Source organism: Oncorhynchus masou, chromosome 32, assembly GCF_036934945.1.
Source record: "Oncorhynchus masou masou isolate Uvic2021 chromosome 32, UVic_Omas_1.1, whole genome shotgun sequence".
NCBI classification, from domain to species: Eukaryota; Metazoa; Chordata; class Actinopteri; order Salmoniformes; family Salmonidae; genus Oncorhynchus; species Oncorhynchus masou.
Genome location: NC_088243.1, coordinates 30,106,194 through 30,126,852, shown reverse-complemented (window position 1 = coordinate 30,126,852; position 20,659 = coordinate 30,106,194). Strand labels below are relative to the sequence as shown.

At 47.9% G+C, this 20,659-nt stretch overlaps 1 protein-coding gene across 1 annotated transcript in view; it reads left to right on the top strand.

The window, feature by feature from the left end:
- Positions 1–20,659, top strand: part of LOC135525894 (signal-induced proliferation-associated 1-like protein 1) — a 90,331-nt gene that overhangs the window by 39,718 nt on the left and 29,954 nt on the right. The window contains 7 exon segments of the mRNA XM_064953855.1: positions 7,146–8,707; positions 8,964–9,094; positions 10,145–10,333; positions 10,601–10,775; positions 14,687–14,790; positions 14,973–15,130; positions 19,190–19,769. Of these exon segments, the coding sequence (XP_064809927.1) occupies positions 7,261–8,707; positions 8,964–9,094; positions 10,145–10,333; positions 10,601–10,775; positions 14,687–14,790; positions 14,973–15,130; positions 19,190–19,769 (2,784 nt within the window). The 5' untranslated portion in view covers positions 7,146–7,260.

Sequence of the window (20,659 nt, the reverse complement as noted above, 5' to 3'; positions counted from 1 at the left end):
AGCAACGTCAGCACAATAACTGTTTGTCGGGAGTTTCATGAAATGGGTTTCCATGGCCGAGCAGTCGCACACAAGCCTAAGATCACCAAGCGCAATGCCAAGCTTTGGCTGGAGTGGTGTAAAGCTCGCCGCCATTCGACTCTGAAGCAGTGGAAATGTGTTCTCTGGCGTGATGAATCATGCTTCACCATCTGGCAGTCCGACGGACGAATCTGGGTTTGGCGGATGTCAGGAGAACGCTACCCTCCCCAATGCATAATGCCAACTGTAATGTTTGGTGGAGGAGGAATAATGGTCTGGGGCTGTTTTTCATGGTTCGGGCTAGGCCCCTTAGTTCCAGTGAAGGGAATACAATGACCGCATACAATGACATCCTTGATCAGGGGTGGGCAATTCTAGGCCTTGGGGGCCTGATTGGTGTCACAGTTTTGCCCCAGCTAACACAGCTCTCCAATAATCACCTAGTCATGATCTTCAGTTTAGAATGAAATTTGATTAATCAGCTGTGTTTGCTGATTCTAACTTTGTGCCAGCAGTTTGGGGAAGGACATTTCCTGTTTCAGCATGACAATGCCCCTGTGCACACAGCGAATTCCATGCAGAAATGGTTTGTCAAGATCGGTGTGGAACTTGACTGGCCTGTACAGAGCCCTGACCTCAACCCTATCGAAAACCTTTGGGATGAATTGGAATGCAGGTTGCGAGCCAAGCCTTTCAGTAAGAGATGTTCGACGAGCAGGTGTCCACATACTGTTGCTCATGTAGTGTACATTTCCTTCAAATGGTGAAATTTGGCTGCGTTGAAAACCAGACATAATTCAATATCCAGTTTGTTTACAAATGAATAATTGACATGTTGGATTCACATCTCCATCTCAACCAAACATCAACGTTAAAGAATAGGACTAAATCATATCAAACTTTTAATGTACTTTAACTAAGGGGGTGGGGGGGGCGAGTTTGAGAAACCCTGCAGTACAGTAGGAGGTGCTGCCCAGCCTGTTTTTTTTCTGATAGTGGACATAACGTTGAAGATCTGACGTTGTTTCCAGAGTACCAATTCAACAGGTTGGTCTATGTTGAAAATGAATTACCACAATGACATCATCCTGCGGTTGACACCCTCAAAACAACAGTTTACGCTGATGACTTTTTGCTAATCTAATGCATTTCCCACAACAATTTCACGTGCCAATGCATTGACAAATTCTGTTGAGACAGCGTTAGTCTGCCGCCAGCTGCACAGAGGCAGTAGGCAGAGAGTGAGTGAAGACCAGGGTGTATATGGGCCTCTACTGCCTTGTCTTTCCCCGTGCCTCTGCTCAGTTCGTGGGTTGCAGCAATGGGTCTCTCATCACAGTGGTGGCTGACTCAGACCTATACCTCACCTCTCGTTTTCCCTGTACTCCTCCTACCATTCTCGGAAGGGAAGGAGTGTGGGAGAGAGTATATTGCCGGGGAGTGTTTTTCTTTCAAAGCTATAATTCTCTCTGCTCAGTTGGTGCATGACCTCTTGGTCCTGGCTCGCTGTGGAGGAGTTTGTGGTTGAGCTGTGAGTTTGTTTTCTGTTTTAGTCCTTGTGGATACGAGGCTAGCCAGTGATGTTGGTTGCGTATCATTCTCTGGCAGCTCATCTGTCAGACAGAAGTCATCTGCTGTGTCAGGTGCATGTCATGTTAGTCAGGGATTAGAGCTTGACTCACTTGATTAGACACACTTCATCATGTCCCAATGTTTGACTCACACACGACATGGCCTTTTTTGGATTGTCCCATTTTGCCTTCCTTTGCTTATCTCTCAGATTATTTATCCTCTTCTCATCCCTTTCTAATGCCTCTAGCACAGTGCTTCCCAATTCTGCCCCCCCAACAGTACACATTGTTATTGTAACCCTGGACAAACACACCTGATTTCAACTTGTCAACTGATCATCAAGTCCTCAATTCGTTTTTTTAAACCTTTTTTTAACCTTTTTTTAACTAGGCAAGTCAGTTTAGGACAAATTCTTTTTTTACAATGACGGACTACCCCGGCCAAACCCTCCCCTAACCCGGGCGAAGCTGGGCCAATTGTGCACCACCAATTGTGCGCCGCCCAATCACATCTGGTTGTGATACAGCCTGGGATAAAACCAGGGTCTGTAGTGACGCCTCTAGCACTGAGATGCAGTGATTTAGACCACTGTGCCACCCAGGAGCTTGGGAGTTGAATGAGGTGTCCAGGGCTACAACTAAACTGTACTTGGAGGTACTGGAGGACCAGGGATAGGAAACACTGTTCTCGCACACACCTTCTCTCCCTCTCTACCCCACCCCCCTTTCCCATCTCTCTCTCTCCCCCACCTCTCTTTTCCATCTCTCTCTCTCCCCCACCCCTCTTTCCCATCTCCCTCTCTCCTCCACCCCCTTTCCCATCTCCCTCTCTCCCCCACCCCCTTTCCCATCTCTCCCTCTCTCCCCCACCCCCCTTTCCCATCTCTCTCTCTCCCCCACCTCTCTTTCCCATCTCCCTCTCTCCTCCACCCCCTTTCCCATCTCACCCTCTCTCCCCCACCCCCCTTTCCCATCTCTCCCTCTCTCTCCCCACCCCCCTTCCCATCTCTCCCTCTCTCCTCCACCCCCTTTCCCATCCCCCACCCCCTTTCCCATCTCTCCTCCCCCACCCCTTTCCCATCTCTCCCTCTCTCCTCCATCCCCTTTCCTCCCATCTCTCTCTCCCCCACCCCCTTTCCCATCTCTTCCTCTCTCCTCCACCCCCTTTCCCATCTCTCTCTCCCCCACCCCCTTTCCCCCTCTCTCCTCCAACCCCTTTCCCATCTCTCTCTCTCCTTCACCCCCTTTCCCATCTCTCTCTCTCCCCACCCCCTTTCCCATCTCTCTCTCCCTCTCTCCCACCCCCTTTCCCATCTCTCCTCTCTCCTCCCCACCCCCTTTCCCATCTCTCCCTCTCTCCCACACCCCCTTTCCCATCTCTCTCTCTCCCTCCACCCCCTTTCCCATCTCTCTCTCTCCTCCACCCCCTTTCCCATCTCTCTCTCTCCTCCACCCCCTTTCCCATCCTCTCTCTCCTCCACCCCCTTTCCCATCTCTCTCTCCCCCCCCCCTTTCCAATCTCTCTCTCTCCCCCACCCCCTTTCCCATCTCTCTCTCTCTCTCTCACACCCCCCCCACCCCCTTTCCCATCTCTCTCTCTCCTCCACCCCCTTTCCCATCTCTCTCTCTCCTCCACCCCCTTTCCCATCCTCTCTCTCCCCCACCCCCTTTCCCACCCCTCCCCCGTCTCTGTGATTCATTAGGTCCTCTTAGTGGCTCCTACACAATCAGGGTCAGCCTCTTATCAAAGGCCTCTCTGTACTGGAGATGAGGCCCAGTCTTCCACAGGGCAGAGGGAACTTTGTACCAGCTGACCACAGCCCAGTGGGCCTGTTGGGGGAGAGGAGTAGGGAGACAGGGAGAGGTAGGGAGGCTGAGTGATGCCTCTTTAAGAGTTGTGGTGTGGGCCAGGCAGTCCCATTCAGTGAGTCTCACTAGGCCAAGCAGCTAAAGTTGAAGTGATTACAGCTTGTAGGCCAGGGATTTTGCTCTATTCTGCTCCATTGTTGGGGGCTTTGTTAACACTGAAGCAGGGCACTGGGATTCTGCTGCCACTCTGTTCATGGAAACAGCTAGAGGTCTCCAAGGCATTCCCGGACATGTTGTTGGTTCTCTCATGGGGGCGTAGCTTGGCCTCCATGGGGCTCAGGCCAACCAACAGGAGTGTGCCTCTCACCATTGTAAGCTGGCATCAGTGAGCCCTGGCTGGGAGTTTCCTGGGTAACATATACACTACTGAATGTACCCTCACAAGGAAATGCTTTTAGCGGGAGCTTTTAGAATACCTTGGAATAGTGCAAGGTTCTCATCTCAAATTCTTCTAATAATAAATTCTAAGTGCTAAGTGTTCTCGCCTGTGGCTTTGATGTTGTGTTCTTGGTAACTGGGTCTGTGTATCTGCTTAATAACACAGTAGACTGAAAGCACCTGGCTGTGCAGATCACTCATAAGGCTATATTACCCTAGCTGGCACAACAAACCCAACCCCTCTTAGTCTCCCCAGTGGCAGCCGTGATGACATGACCCCTGTCTCTCTCTCTCTGTCTGAGTGGTGCAGCCTAATACTCATTTGTCCCCAGGCCCAGTGGAGCAGCTGGGAGGTCAGAGCCTCAATTACAGGAAGTTAACCTCACTTAGTCAACAGGCTTACAGTGCCTCGACATGTCCCACTGACATGCTAATATACACTACCGATAGGGAGTTGGGAGCCAGAAGCAGAAGCTTCATTCCCTTTCCCCCAGTGTTTTTCCTCCTCCGTTCTCCTCACACATTCTCAGGCTCTCCCCACCCCTGGCTAAAGTCTGAAATTGAGGTTATGTGAGGAAACGTGAGCATAGCATTATGCATGCATGTACACACACACCGGCCCCTCAAAATGTCTTTTGGAAACCAGATTAAGGCCTGTGGCTGTGTTTCGGCTGCGGTGGCTGTGTGTGTGTGTGTGTGTTATGGTTCTATTTATCTGTCCCTGTGGACTCTGCTCTGTGCAGCCGGCAGGCAGCGGGCCCAACGCTGCAGTGATTGAAATGCGGAGTGCAAACAGGACAAGGTTTGCCATGCCGTGGCTAAGTGTCCATCCATTATAGCGGCGCGCCAGCTGCACAGCCCGGCCCAGCCAGGAGGAAGGAACCTCTGCTCTTCATGCACCGTGAGCGCCACCAACCACAGTCTCCATTACCCTATTTATTATAGCTTGGATTTCATCATTCATGATATGACTTTACTTAACAGTCAAATGTGAAACTGATGCGGAATAATGACATTATGTTATGATGAATTAAGATGCTATTTTTGATCCTTTTTGTAGACTGTCTGGTGCAGGAGCAAATCGCAGTGCATTTTGAGATTTCGATATGGAGCCTGAAATAGAGCGAGTCTACATCAGTCCGAGCAGTATTCATGTTCTGATTAAAAGTCAATGAAACAGTGTGATATCCAGTTTGTTTGTTGATTTGTTTGTTTAGAATGGGAATTATTTATCTCAATCTGTCTGCAAGCATTTACACTACTTATACTAGATCCAATAAGATCATTAAGCACATCAGGAGGGAGGCTCAGACTGGTGCCCTGGAGCACTAGGCACCCCAGAGGAACTCTAGAGCACGGGTCGGCAACAGACAGGCACGCAGGCCAAAACCGGACCCCCAAAGTTTTCAGCAACAACAACAAAAAGACTCAAATAAACAGGAATTCAGCAACAAAATGAGTTTCATTTAGGAAATTCGTTCACCAAGTATTCCCACAAATTAAAAAAAGAGACTTGATCCCTGCCATAGAATATAGCCTATATTTGTTTTGGTTCCTAATGTACTGTATTTTATTCACAATATTTCTATTGGTGCAGAGTGTACGTATGGCACTCCTTTCAGAGTGACAATTTAACCCATCTCCCTGGGGTCACTGGCTTACAGTAGCAACACTGATGGCTCCTGGGTAATATGGACTGGTTGTGTGGATAGAAATCTATTTATTGTGTTTGGAGATTCTTAGTGGCAGAAGCATTTATTTATACTGCTTTTGCTTTTCTTTCAGCTTGTAATCATTTCTGACACATTTTCAACTTAACATGCTTAGAGAATGTGTTCATATTTCTGGTGTCTCATCAAGTAAATCAATTCGCATACATGTCAATGTCCATTTCCCCTGAAAGTGGGACTGTTTTGCATGTATGAAATAGTGTATGCGTCTGTATGAAGCAGTTTTCTCTGATGTGTGAATGTGGCATGGAGAAATGCAAGCCCATCACAGCATTGACAGCCAGTGGCTAATGTGATCACAGCTTGTGTGCTGCAGGACTGACTGAGAGGAACCGTAATCTCTCCCAGTGTCTCGCTGCCAAATTGGCTCAATCTGCCAGGGAGAAACATCAGAGTTCTCTGATGTCGGCTTTCGAAGGGCCTTTTTTTTTATGTGGGCTCAGGATGTTTGATCCAGTAAACTGTATCTCAGCACTTTGATTTGGTGAACCTGCCATCCATAGCATGTGAAGGGACTTCATAGGAATCACTAGTTCAGCGTCAGTGACATAGAGAGGGGAACCAGAGCCCTGCCTCCCAGCTGAACACACTAGCCTATATCGATCAGATAATGTACTCTGGACAAGATTTGTTGATAGATCAAAACCTCACATTTTGTTTAACACTTGATATATAAATAGTTAATAGTGCGTTCTATTGGTTTATTGAATTACCTTATAGTCTACTTTGGGAGTTTGTTACATGAATGTAATGATTAGGTTGAAGGCATTATTCTGCTCAGGTTGGATTTGGCTGAGCGTTCATGTTTTCCCCAGATGTTTATGCTGAAATTGGTTTGAAAAGTAGAGCCATTATATGAAATTGAAATGTCAGTGACATTTTACTGTGTCAGTTTGCCGGGAGGCGAAAATCACATCCAAATATGACTCTGCAGGCCTGTTTGTGAAATCCAGATATCCCTTTCAATCCTGAAGAATAGAAATGTCTGCATGTTTGTAAGGTTGTCCTGGAGTTCCTAAAAGCATCTATCTGACTGACTCTGCCGATCATAAATACCCCCCCGGACATGTCAGGAGAAAGTACATCAGGAAAACCCTGAATTCTGAAAAGAGAGAGGCCATTTCTAATTTAGCAAATGCCTCGAGAGAAAAAAGCTAAACTTTTTATTAAGAATTTCGATTTGGGAAATAAATTTGTTCTGCAGCCATTTCCTCCTCCCACACAGTCAGTCAGATGATTCAAGTTGGAGAACATTAGCTTGCTTACTCAAGGCCCAAAGGGAGATTAACTAATTAGACACAGTCCAATACTTTCCACTGTGCTGCCTGCTCGTCTGCAATAAAACCTAGGAGCATGAGAGAGGCCACATCAGTAACAGGGCACTGCACACAGCCAATTATCAGGCAGGTAGCCTATGTGTCATTGTCTACCTTTCCAGACCAGAGCTATTGGTTTCATTTTCAACACCAGTTAAGCAGCTTACATTCCCCAACTGTTTCCACTCTTCGCCTGGTTAGAGAAAGTTGGTGTTAATATGAAATGAGAGGGTATGTTCTAATACCAAACCTATTTTCAGGTTGTAGCCAGTTGGAGTGAGATGAGAGCCCAGTGGAGTAGCAGACACACTGAGCATCCAGCCTAGCCATGCCTTGCTGCTGAGTGCCCTGGTCACCAGCTCTGGCCTTGGCACCATGACCAGTCTGAAGCGCCCACCCATGGAGCGCATCGTGGGGGGCTCTATCCCAGCCATCGACGAGTTCTACACCCGCCACCTCCGCCTGGCCAACGGAGGGGCACGTACAGACAGCGCCCACCCTCCAGGGGGCCCGGGGGTGCCTAAAATGGGGGTACGGGCACGGGTTGCCGAGTGGCCCCCGAGGAAGGACCTGGGTGCTCTCTGGCAGGCTACCACAGAGCCAGAGTCCCCAGCCTTAGTCGGAGGTGGGCAGAGCCACCTGAAACTAGGTCACCTGATGAGCCCCCAGGACGCATCCATGCTCCGCAGCATCCACAACACACTGAAGAGTAAAACCCAGGGGGCCAGCTCCAGCCCAGACAGCCGTTACCTGTCCCCCACAGACTACAGAGTCCCCTCCCACAGAAACATCCGCCGCATCCGCCAGCGCAGCAACAGTGACATCACCATCAGTGAGCTGGACGATGGCGGGGACAGTGGGGATGAATTGGGCCCCTCAGGGGCCAAGTGGTCCCCACTACACAGAGAGTATGGCAGCACCTCCTCTATAGACCAGCACGGGGTGCCAGGGGAGAGCTTCTTTGAGATGCTGAAGGGCTACCAGGGGGACAAGCCTGACCAGCGCAGCCCTGCACCAGACAGACTAGAGGACTTGCTGACTGCTGGGCTCAAGCAGGCCTCCATAGAACTACATGAGGAGACTAGTGAGAGCCAGACATCCAGCAGAGTCAAGGAGAGAGAGAAGCCCCCAAAGAGACGCTCCAAGTCAGAGACAGGGGGAGAGTCTATATTCCGTAAACTACGCAGCGTGAGGGGGGAGTCGGACTCACCACGGGCCGGCTCTGATGCTGAAGACGGTCGGTCAGAGGACTGGGTAACCCCCCTCAAGCCATGGGTGTGCCAGAGGGGCTTCTCCCACTACGACGTGCAGAGCATGATGTTTGACCTGAATGAGGTGATCCAGAGCAGGCAGATGGCAGCGGGGAAGAGGAAGAACACCACCACAGGGGCGTCTGCTGCAGCTGCAGCCTCCAACACCTCCACTGTGTCCTCCACCCAGAGCCTGGCCTACAGCTCCCCCGCTGGCAGCCAGGAGGAGCTCAGTGCCGGGGCCAGGGACAGCCCCAGCATGGGCACCGGGGACGAACAGAGCAACGAGATGATCCTCAGCTGCCCCTGCTTCCGCAATGAGATTGGGACCAACGGAAGGCGCACAGCGGGAGCCGGGCCCCCCAAACAGTGGAGTGGCGGCTCGGAGACCCTGGGAAGCGAGGGCAGTCAGTTTGAGTCGTCCCTCAGCTCCCACTGCACTAACGCTGGGGTTGCAGTGCTAGAGGGGCCCAAGGACAGCCCCAGTTCCCTCAGTGACAGAGGCAAACACTACATCGTAGAGCATGTAGACCTGGGAGCTTACTACTACAGGAAGTTCTTCTACCTTAGAGGTGAGATAGACTCAGCTGAACATACACTATGTATCCTCTCAAACTTATTCAGTTACAAACATTATACAGTACATGAAGTACTATAACACTAGAATGTGTAACATAAACCAATAGTCCTACACAGCCCACTGTGTAATACAGTTTCCAAATTGAAATGCATGAAGTGTATGTTTATACATAGCTGTCTACTTCCCTTTCTCTCGCTCTCTCTTGCTCTCTCTTTCTCTTTCTCCCGTTTTCTCTCTCTCTCCCTCAGAACACTGGAACTACTTTGGAATGGACGAGGCTCTGGGTCCGGTGGCTGTGAGTCTGCGCAGGGAGAAACAAGAGGAGCACAGAGAGCACGGCCAGCAGTACAACTACCGGGTCATCTTCAGAACATCAGAGGTCAGACAGCTAGCCTCCGGCCTTTACAACTGCTCTCCCCGGACCATGCAACGTATAACAATGTTAGCAGTTAATGATCCTGCTAGATAGATTGAGATTTTCTGGAATTGTTATCAAATCCAGTCACGACAATTGTCTGTAGATTTGTTTTTCTGTAGATCAGTAACTCTCCCCTGTGTCTGTCTTCCTGGTAGTTTCACGGTAAGACTAGCTGGAGGTGAAACTCAGCTCTCCATCCCTCTCTGCTGATTATGTAAGAAGCCCAGAGGGCATCAGCTGTTCCCTCAGATCAGCACTGTGTAAAGAAACTATAGAAAACGTTCTCATCCTCCTCACATCTCCATGGCCTGTCAATGCTACACAACCTCAAACCACTATAGAGAACTCTCCTTTCACATTTCACTGGAAAATCATTTGCTTCATTAAGTTGGAAGGTTGTAATTTTAGTTATGGACTGTGACACAGCACTGTTACATTCCCAGCTAGAGATTTAAGGCACCTGCCCTGGAGTGTCCAGAGATAGTTGTCTGGGGGTTTTCCCTGGGTTGGAAGGTGGCCAGGTGTGGGTGAATAGACCATCCAGCTCTATGTGAGACACCCCGGGACCCCAGGGCCCCAAACCTGGGAACACTGTCCTTTTGTTACAGCCCTCTCCTAGAAGTGTGGGAGAGAGAATTCCCCTCCGTTCCAGCTGTATATTATAGCAAGTGATTGAGTTCATGGCCTCTGCTGAACACAATGCACACTCTGTGTACATATTATGCGTTGCTGAACAACCCCAACCTCAGCTTTCTGCCCCCAGGCCAAAAGTTTGATTCATAACTGTACCTTGTTGTTCTCTGTTGTTTTATGTCAGATTCCTTTAGATAAATAGTTATGAACTTACTCAGGAGAAGTTAGGGTGTTTGGGAAGCAAAACCGACATGTTCATTTTGGCTATCGCTTTGTTCCATCTTGATGTGAAAGTTCCATGGACTGGGGAATCCTGAGGCACATTCCTCCTCTCACACCTCTTTCTCTTCCTCTCCTTCTTTTCATCCCTCCATCCAGTTGATCACACTCCGGGGGTCTATTCTGGAGGATGCGGTGCCCTCGTCCTCTAAGCATGGCACTACCCGCGGGCTGTCCCTGAAGGAGGTGTTGGAGCACCTGCTTCCAGAGCTGGATGTGCCCTGCCTCCGCTTGGCCCTCAACACGCCCAAGGTCACAGAACAGCTGATGAAACTGGATGAGCAGGGGGTAGGAGGATATATAAACACTACATAAAACACTCCCTGAAGAGACCAGCCGTGCTACAGCTATATGCTGTTATTGGGCCAGTTATCATATTTCATAGCTATTTTGATTGGCACTATATGTTGGCACTATATCATGCTATAAAATTAGGCTTGTCTGATCTCGTATAGTTTTTACACTGCAAACATTTTTTAAAGTGAAATCTGTCACTCTCTCTTCTCTCTCTCCCCCCCTCACTTTCTCCCCCTCTCTCGCCCTCCTCCTCTCTAGCTGAGTTTCCAGGTGAAGGTGGGGGTGATGTACTGCAGAGCTGGGCAGAGCAGTGAGGAGGAGATGTACAACAATGAGACGGCGGGCCCTGCCCTGGAAGAGTTCCTACAGCTGCTGGGGGAGAGAGTCCGCCTCCAGGGCTTCACCAAGTACCGCGCCCAGCTTGACACCAAGAGTACGCTCACACACACACCACACACACACACACACACACGAGCAACGGTAGTCAAAATTGACAAAAGGTCAAAAATACAGTTCTGATGAATGTAACAGCAACATAAGAGTAAGATGCTTAACTATTTGGACCTTCTTATCAAAATTGTATAATGAGAGAGAGAAAATCTATGGAATCGAGACATTTTGGTGGGACTTCAGGTATTCAGTTGAAGGTTAGATATAAAATGTTTTCTTATTTGAAATGACACATGCCAAAAGTGTTTAACCATATATAGCCCTTTTATGTTTTGTTATTATATTGATAGAATAATAAAGTTCAGAAATAACAACTCATGTGCATTCGGAAAGTATTCAGACCCCTTGACTTTTTTCACATTTTGTTACATTACAGCCTTATTCTAAAATGGATTGAATCATTTTTTAAATTCTCATCAATCTACACGCAATACCCCATAATGACAAAGCAAAAACAGGTTTTTAGACATTTTAGCAAATGTATTTAAAGTTCAAAACTGAAATGTCAAATTTACATAACTATTCAGACCCTTTACTCAGTACTTTGTTGAAGCACCTTTGGGAACGATTACAGCCTCAAGTCTTCTTGGGTATGATGCTACAAGCTTGGCACACCTGTATTTGGGGAGTTTTTCCCATTCTTCTCTGCAGATCCTCTCAAGCTCTGTCAGGTTGGATGGGGAGTGTTGCTGCACAGCTATTTCCAGGTCTCTCCAGAGACATTCGATCGGGTTCAAGTGGCTCTGGCTGGGCAACTTAAGGACATTCAGAGATGTGAACCTTCCAACAAGAAGTCCTGAGCGCTTTGGAGCAGGTTTTCATCAAGGATCTTTCTGTACTTTACTCCGTTCATCTTTCCCTCAATTGTGACTAGTCTCCCAGTCCCTGCCGCTGAAAAACATCCACACAGCATGATGCTGCCACCACAATGCTACAACAGTAGGGATGGTGCCAGGTTTCCTCCAGATGTGACGCTTGACATTCAGGCCAAAGAGTTCAATATTGGTTTCATCAGACCAGAGAATCTTGTTTCTCATGGTCTGAGAGTCCTTTAGCTGCCTTTTGGCAAACTCCAATCGGGCTGTCATGTGCCTTTTACTGATGAGTGTCTTCCGTCTGGCTACTCTACCACTAAGGCCTGATTGGTGGAGTGCTGCAGAGATGGTTGTTCTCCACAGAGGAACTCTGGAGCTCTTTCAGAATGGCCATCGGGTTCTTGGTCACCTCCTTGACCAAGGCCATTCTCCTCCGATTGCTCAGTTTGGCCAGGTGGCCAGCTCTTAAGAAGAGTCTTGGTGGTTCCAATCTTCTTCCATTTAAGAATGATGGAGGCCACTGTGCTCTTGGGGACCTTCAATGATGTAGACATTTTTTGGTACCCTTCCGCAGAGCTGTGCCTCAACACAATCCTGTCTTGGAGCTCTACAGACAATTCCTTCCACCTCATGGCTTTGTTTTTGCTCTGACAGGAAGTCAGATGAGGAAAATGTTGATGAGGAAAGTGTTTTATGTAATCCATTTTAGAATAAGGCTGTAACATAACAAAATATGGAACAAGTCAAGGGGACTGAATAGTTTATGTTCCTAATGAGAGCATACCACCCTGCATACCACTGCTGGCTAGCTTCTGAAGCTAAGTAGGGTTGGTCCTGGTTGGTACCTGGATGGGAGACCAGATGCTGCTGGAAGTGGTGTTGGAGGGCCAGTAGGAGGCACTCTTTCCTCTGGTCTAAAAATATTCCAATGCCCCAGGGCAGTGATTGGGGACACTGCCCTGTGTAGGGTGCCGTCTTTCGGATGGGACGTTAAACGGGTGTCCTGACTCTCTGAGGTCATTAAAGATCCCATGGCACTTATCGTAATAGTAGGGGTGTAAACCCTGGTGTCCTGGCTAAATTCCAAAGCTGTCACTCATACCATCATGGTCACCTAATCATCCCCAGCTTACAATTGGCTCATTCATCCCCCTCCTCTCCCCTGTAACTATTCCCCAGGTCGTTGCTGTAAATGAGAATGTGTTCTCAGTCAACTTACCTGGTAAAATAAATAAATACAACTTTCCAAGTGCACTGTACGTGTGGGCATTAATAAATGAATTAGCATGAAGTTGCTATATCCAGACAGCTATTTCTGAGGTACCACCCCAAAGAGAATTTGTAAATGCCCCACAATCTCCTGTCAACATCACCATGGCTTTTACCCAAATATGTGCAACATTACTTATTCATGATTGTCATCTAGAATATTAACTACAAGGCAGAAATGTTTTGTGTCAAAATAGCACCAACTTGAGAATTAACCAATGCATATTTATTTGACAATAGGGGAAAGATACAAAATTGCATGATTGAATAAGATATGTGGATTTTTTGTGTCGGCTTTCTTTTCTGCGTGACAACTTTGTATACGTTATCATCTAATCAAACATCAACCTTTTTTTATCCCACAAAGGGAAGACTAACTGTAAGTAGACCAGTTTCTCTTCTCTCTTGTCATGTGGTTACCGTGTCAGTGCGTTTAATCCCCATCGGCATATCAACTTTATAAACACATGGGTCAAAACCTTTTTGTCTTCAAGTTCTGACAATACCCCCATCCTTACGAGACATCGTTTCACACTGTTCCTTAACAGTAAAGTCCAGGAGAAAAGGTGGTGATAGGATGAATATTGTCCATTTTTATTTTGAAATCAATCGGTGAATTGACAGTTAGTTGACAAATAGATTATCCACTTCTCAAATACAGCCAAATGATAGCTAAAGAGAGGAGTATTCTTAGGTGGGTGTGGCTTGTGCCTTGCTACACACACACACACACACACACACACACACACACACACACACACACACACACACACACACACACACACACACACACACACACACACACACACACACACACACACACACACACACACACACACACACAGTGGTGTTTAAATAACCTTGGGGACACACACACACACCATTGATTCCCATTGAAAGCTAAGCACTGACAGTGGATTTTAAAGTGTGATTGGCCTTTTTTATTTGACCAAGGATGTAGCATGACAGGCTCCTGTGTGGGAGCCTTACTGACCCTCTCTCTGACCTCCTCACCCCAGGTCTCACAGCTGTAGAGTCTGCTGAATATTTGCTGTAGGCGGTGCTCTGATCTGCCTTGTGTGTTATTAACAATAGGTTTGGGGTAATCTCTGTAATCCAGGAAATAGGTTTTCCTCTCCTGTCTCTTGCAGTTTTTTAATGTGTGTAGTCCCTTTTTCACTTCATGTAGCCTGTTTTTCTTTCAAATCTCTCTGGTGTATTGAGGACTAAATCAGGTACACAATGGCTGGCCCACACGCTCCACTACACCCTTTATGTTCCTAATGAGAGCAGAGCAGGAAATGGCAGCTCATCGCAATTATGCACTTAATTACATTAGGCTATTTCTGGCACTTCCTCTATTCATAAGCTCAATGAATATGAACATTCCTATTTTGTCCATACATTTTAATTGTGGTGGCTGCCTGGGTAATCTTGCACCCAAAACCAAATCAGTTACTGTCATGAGAGGCAAGCGCATGGGTACGTCTGCTCTTAGGGTTATAGTAGACTGGTTGTCGCATACTCTTTACAATGCTACATTTTTAGATGTGGTATTTTTGAGCAACAATACAGTATTCTCGATAGTGCTCTACCTGTATTACTACAATTATTTGTTGTTGTTTTCCCATCACACTATGTTGGCAGACATTGATCAGGCTACACTAGTATAGCTTATTGTTTGGGCTATGAAACAGGAGACAGTCTGGTACATAAAGCACTGAGCAGATAGGTTGCTGGAGGACAGAGTTGGGTTGCAGTAGCAGTACAATGGGGCCTTATATTGTGGTGCTCCTCTCCCTTCCTCCAGCTGATTCCACTGGCAGCCACTCCCTGTACACAGCCTACAGGGACTATGAGATCATGTTCCACGTGTCTACCCTGCTGCCCTACACACCCAACAACAAACAACAGGTACAGAAGGGTTCTATGATATCACATAATACATGAATATCTAAGAGACATGCTTTAGGATAACATGATATGCCATAGATGGATTCAATTATTAATCAAGTTTATTGCTGCCATGCTGAAGAATAGGATATTCATTGAGATAGTGTAATTCTTGTATGGTTATACCATGTTTGTCCTTGTAGTTGCTGAGGAAGAGACACATTGGAAATGACATCGTCACCATCGTGTTCCAGGAGCCGGGAGCGCTACCCTTCACCCCCAAGACCATCCGCTCCCACTTCCAACACGTGTTCATCATCGTCCGTGTGCACAGCCCCTGCTCCGACAATACCTGCTATAGGTGAGTGTAAACCGTGTTCAGACCACTAGAGCGCCTGGCGGTCACTAAGAACCTGGAAAGCCACTGGTACTACAACAGTGGTTGTTTTGAACTCACACAGGTAGATAACATAATGAGGAACGAGAACCACTAGAAGGCATGGTCACCAACCCAGATAAATTTGCTTGGGTAACTACTGGCTCTCCTTATTTCTCTCTGTAGCCAGGGTACGATAGGCAGGGTACTATAGGCAGAGTACTGTAGTCAGGATACTATAGGCAGGGTACTATAGGCAGGGTATCATGCAGGGTACTGTAGGCAGGATACTATAGGCAGGGTACTGTAGGCAGGGCACTGTAGGCAGGGCACTGTAGTCAGGGTACTAAAGGCAGGGTACTGTAATCAGGGTACTGTAGGCAGGGTACTGTAGTCAGGATACTGTAGGCAGGGTACTGTAGGCAGGGTACTGTAGGCAGGGTACTGTAGGCAGGATACTGTAGGCAGATACTAGGCAGGGTACTGTAGGCAGGGTACTGTAGGACAATGATACTAGGTAGGCAGGGTATACTATAGCCAGGATACTATAGCCAGGGTACTATAGGCATGGTACTGTAGTCAGGATACTGTAGGCAGGGTACTGTAGGCAGGGTACTGTAGGCAGGGTACTGTAGGCAGGGTACTGTAATCAGGGTACTAAAGGCAGGGTACTGTAATCAGGGTACTAAAGGCAGGGTACTGTAGGCAGGGTACTAAAAGCAGGGTATTGTAGGCAGGGTACTGTAGGAATGATACTATAGGCAGGGTACTGTAGGCAGGGTACTAAAGGCAGGGTACTGTAGGCAGGGTACTGTAGGAATGATACTATAGGCAGGGTACTATAGGCAGGGTACTATAGGCAGGGTACTAAAGGCAGGGCACTGTAGGCAGGGTACTGTAGGCAGGGTACTGTAGGCAGGGTACTGTAGGCAGGGTACTGTAGGCAGGGTACTAAAGGCAGGGTACTGTAATCAGGGTACTAAAGGCAGGGTGCTGTAGGCAGGGTACTGTAGGCAGGGTACTAAAGGCAGGGTGCTGTAGGCAGGGTACTAAAGGCAGGGTACTGTAGGCAGGGTACTGTAGGCAGGGTACTGTAGGCAGGGTACTGTAGGCAGGGTACTGTAGGCAGGGTACTAAAAGCAGGGTATTGTAGGCAGGGTACTGTAGGAATGATACTATAGGCAGGGTACTATAGGCAGGGTACTAAAGGCAGGGCACTGTAGGCAGGGTACTAAAGGCAGGGTACTGTAGGCAGGGTACTGTAGGAATCGGTACTATAGGCAGGGTACTGTAATCAGGGTACTAAAGGCAGGGTATTAAAGGCAGGGTACTGTAGGAATGATACTATAGGCAGGGTACTATAGGCAGGGTACTATAGGCAGGGTACTAAAGGCAGGGTACTGTAGGCAGGGTACTGTAATCAGGGTACTAAAGGCAGGGTGCTGTAGGCAGGGTACTGTAGGCAGGGTACTAAAGGCAGGGTGCTGTAGGCGGGGTCTGTGGCATTCTCACTGACACGCTCATCCACACCTCACTCACTCACTCAACCCTCCTGCCTACCACACTGCCTTGGGGCAACGGAGCGATCTGAAGGAGTTAGCGGCATACACGTCAATGATTCCCTTGCTGGACGAGCGAATCAGAGGATTCTTGAGCAGCCGTGCAGTGCTCTGTCCCTCAGTGCTCACAGACCCTCCCCGAGGAACACTTGTACAGGCTCTGGGTCTCAGCTCAAACCTCATCAAAGTTGGGCTAATTTATTCTGAGCCCTCCCCTCCAATAACCCCTCTACCCCCCAGCGCTGACTGCCAACGATTAGATGCCCTCCTCAGCTGGAGTTGTTCTTTTTTAAAGGGGACATCTTTTGATTTGAAGCCAACGAGTGTCGTCAAGGAGAAGAGGCTGAGAGGGAGAAATGCTGGCTTTTCTTCTTGGATGAAGTAGGGAGTGGGACCCTGAAGCAGTGAAGACACTTCACCCAGAGCAGCTCTCAGCATCCAGCCTCTGGCTCAGTCCCATGGATCTAATGAACACACTACAAGTTCCAACCCCTATCTGTTCTGTTCTGCCACCAGAGCGCTGATATGCTAGAAGCCTGAATTGCTGGGAGCCTGGGATGCCATTTCAAAGAGGAGTAAAAACTCACAAGATCTAGTAACAGAACAGCGGCTGGACGGGCGGCGGAAGCAGCTATAGTTAGCTGGATAAAGCTGTGTGTACCTGCAGTAGTGTGATCAGACCAAGCAGACAGGAGAGGAGGATTCACTTCAAGGAGATATTTTTAGAATGCCTAGCCCAGTCAGGAGTCGGTAGAGTCACATAAACAGACCAACTGGGAAACGTAAGGGTCAGATGCCGGAGCAAGAACAGGTGGGTCTGGGGGTTGTGTCACTGTGTGTGTGTATATACAGTGGGTGTGTGTAGGGGGGATCCGAGATGTGATGCTGATGACCAGTGTGAAAAGGAGGGGGTCTGAGGACACAGGAGTTTCAGCGACCTCTCATGCACACACACACACACACACACACACACACACACACACACACACACACACACACACACACACACACACACACACACACACCCACACACACACACGGCTGCACTACTGTGATGTATTACATAATGCGTGATACAATGACTACGTTTTGCCAAGGTTTTATTGGATATTGCTGTTTTGTGATAGTGCGGTTGAATTCTGACTCATCAGAGATTATAAAGTTGCTACAGTAGCTTTAAATATTGATCAGTATTGTGTTTGACTGGCTCTGTATCCTGTTCACACGCAGTGAAAACGGGATCTTTGGAATGATGCATCAGTGATTTTTTCAGGCCAACATAGAAGTAGTTGGCCTGTGGCCAGCCGAGGGACACAGCCTAGTGATAATCTCATGCTATCAAATGCTGTCCAAATGCAGATAGGTCAATTTAGCCATATTGCATAACGATCAGAGCTTTGTTTCTACAAATAGGGAGTAGCCCCCTCCTCTCCACTCCTCTCCACGTATCTTCTCTGTGATCTGGGGTCGAGGGCTGGCTGAGAGTGGCCATCTCAGTGGTAGCTGGCTTGTCAGCTGCGCTGAATGTATAGTTATATCCGCCTGCCTGGTTGAGCGAGGCTTGGGCTGTAATGTCACAGCTGCATGTGATGACTGTGTTATCTGTTTAATGGACTGGACTGAGGCTTGTCAGGACTCTGACATCAGCCTACAGGAGCCTGGCCAACAGTGGGTTTCTATAGTGCTACTGTTCAGCTTTTCCTCACCATTGTTGGATTATATATGGATTTGGAAGCCAATCATTGTCAGTCATCTGCATCAGAACTAGGTTAGCTTTCATGCTAACTTGTTTCATTAAACTCTAGGAGGCCTATTGTGGAGCAACAATGGGAGTTGAATGGGAAGGGTAGTAGGTAACCTAAGTAGAGCATTGACCATAGAAAGACTCATGCCATCCTTTATGCTGGGAAGGAAAAGGGGCAAGGAGGAACGATAACCACTTGAAAACTCTATAACAATGTCACTGCTCTTCTTTCCCAGCCTATGAAACTGTTTTCTGTCCTCTGGTCTACTGTTTTCTGCCCTCTAGTCTACTGTTTTCTGCCCTCTAGTCTACTGTTCTCTGCCCTCTAGTCTACTGTTTTCTGCCCTCAAGTCTACTGTTTTCTGCCCTCTAGTCTACTGTTTTCTGCCCTCTAGTCTACTGTATTCTGCCCTCTGGTCTACTGTTTCAGTCCTCTAGTCTACTGTTTTCAGTCCTCTAGTCTACTGTTTTCAGTCCTCTAGTCTACTGTTTTCCTCCCTCTAGTCTACTGTTTTCAGTCCTCTAGTCTACTGTTTTCTGCCCTCTAATCTACAGTTTTCTGCCCCCCCCCCCTGAGAGGATTGGATAGGGATAAGACATAGTAAAAGCAGCAGCTTGCCATCTTACACCTGTTCAATTCTGTCAGATCTAGTGCCTGGGAATCCATTGAATTTGGGTATAGGACTCCCTCCTTCAGTGTACTTACTAGTTAGTGACCCCCCCCTCTCTCTCTCTCCCCAGCGTGGCTGTGACTCGTTCCCAGGACGTGCCCTCCTTTGGCCCTCCTATCCCCAAGGGTGTGACCTTCCCCAAGTCCACTGTCTTCAGGGACTTCCTGCTGGCCAAGGTCATCAACGCAGAGAACGCCGCCCACAAGTCTGAAAAGTTTGGTGCCATGGCGACACGCACGCGACAGGAGTACCTGCGGGACCTGGCAGAGCGGCATGTGACCAGCACGCCGGTGGAGCCCACGGGGAAATTCCCCTTCATCTCATTGGCTCACAAGCGGAGAGAGAGGGTACGGCCGTACAGTGGGGCAGAGCTAAGGAGCCTAGGTGCAGTGACATGGCCGGTGCATGCGGAGGACCAGGTAGCCGGGGCGGAGAGGGAGTGTCTACTGGCCATCTCCAACGATTTCCTCATCCTATTGGATCAGGAGGCGAAGGCTGTGGTCTTTAACTGTGCCACGCGTGACGTCATTGGCTGGTCCTCTGGCAGCCCCGCCTCCATGAAGATCTACTATGAGCGTGGGGAGAGTGTGTCGCTGCGCTCTATCAACAACAACACAGAGGACTTCGGAGAGGTGGTGAAACGCCTGGAGGTCAGTAGCAGCACAGCTAGTCTGTGTATCATTGCTACACTGATGGCTTTCTAATATTTCACACACCATCTGTTGTGATTATTATTACAGGTGTCCCTAGTTTCAAGCCAGATAAGGACCTTTCATCACTAACCAATGGGTTATAATAAACATACTTCCATTTCCACCTCAGATAATCCATTATGTTCAAAGGAGATGCAGAATAGGCCTACGGTGATTACAAACACAATGTTACAGGTATAACACTCAGCATTGGCCATATTTGGAGAGGAATTTAATCATTTTCATGCGATTAGGCAATGCCAGTTGTCTTGAATGAAAGATGAACACTATTTGCTAAGGGTTATTTCATGTTTGTGTGTACAGTGAGTGTGTATGCCATACCCTTTCTTGTCGGAAAGCGGAGGCGTGCATCAGTGATGTAGCATAATATCCTGCTCTGGCCCTGTTGTGGTTGCCTGGGGGTCTGTGTTAAGTACTATGTTACAACCTCTTTCTACCTGACACTGGGTCAGAACGGCCAGGCAAGGTGTATTAAACCTTAAACCCTCCCTCCTGTACAAAAAACACTTTAATTGAAAGGTAGCGCATCCGCTGATGATAGATTCAGTCTGTTAGTGTGTGTCTTATCAGATCTAAGCCCAAGGGCAGATTATGTTTATGCGATTTGCTGTACAGTAGCAGCAGCCAACAGAATAGTTTTGTTTTCTATTTATTCAACCCTTTTATTCAACCCCTTATTTTACCAGGTAAGTTGACTGAAAACACATGGTCATTTACAGCAATGACCTTTGGAATAATTACAGGGTAGAGGAGGGAGGATGAATGAGCCAATTGGAAACTAGGGATTATTAGGTGGCCATAATGATATGCAAGACACTGGGGTTAAC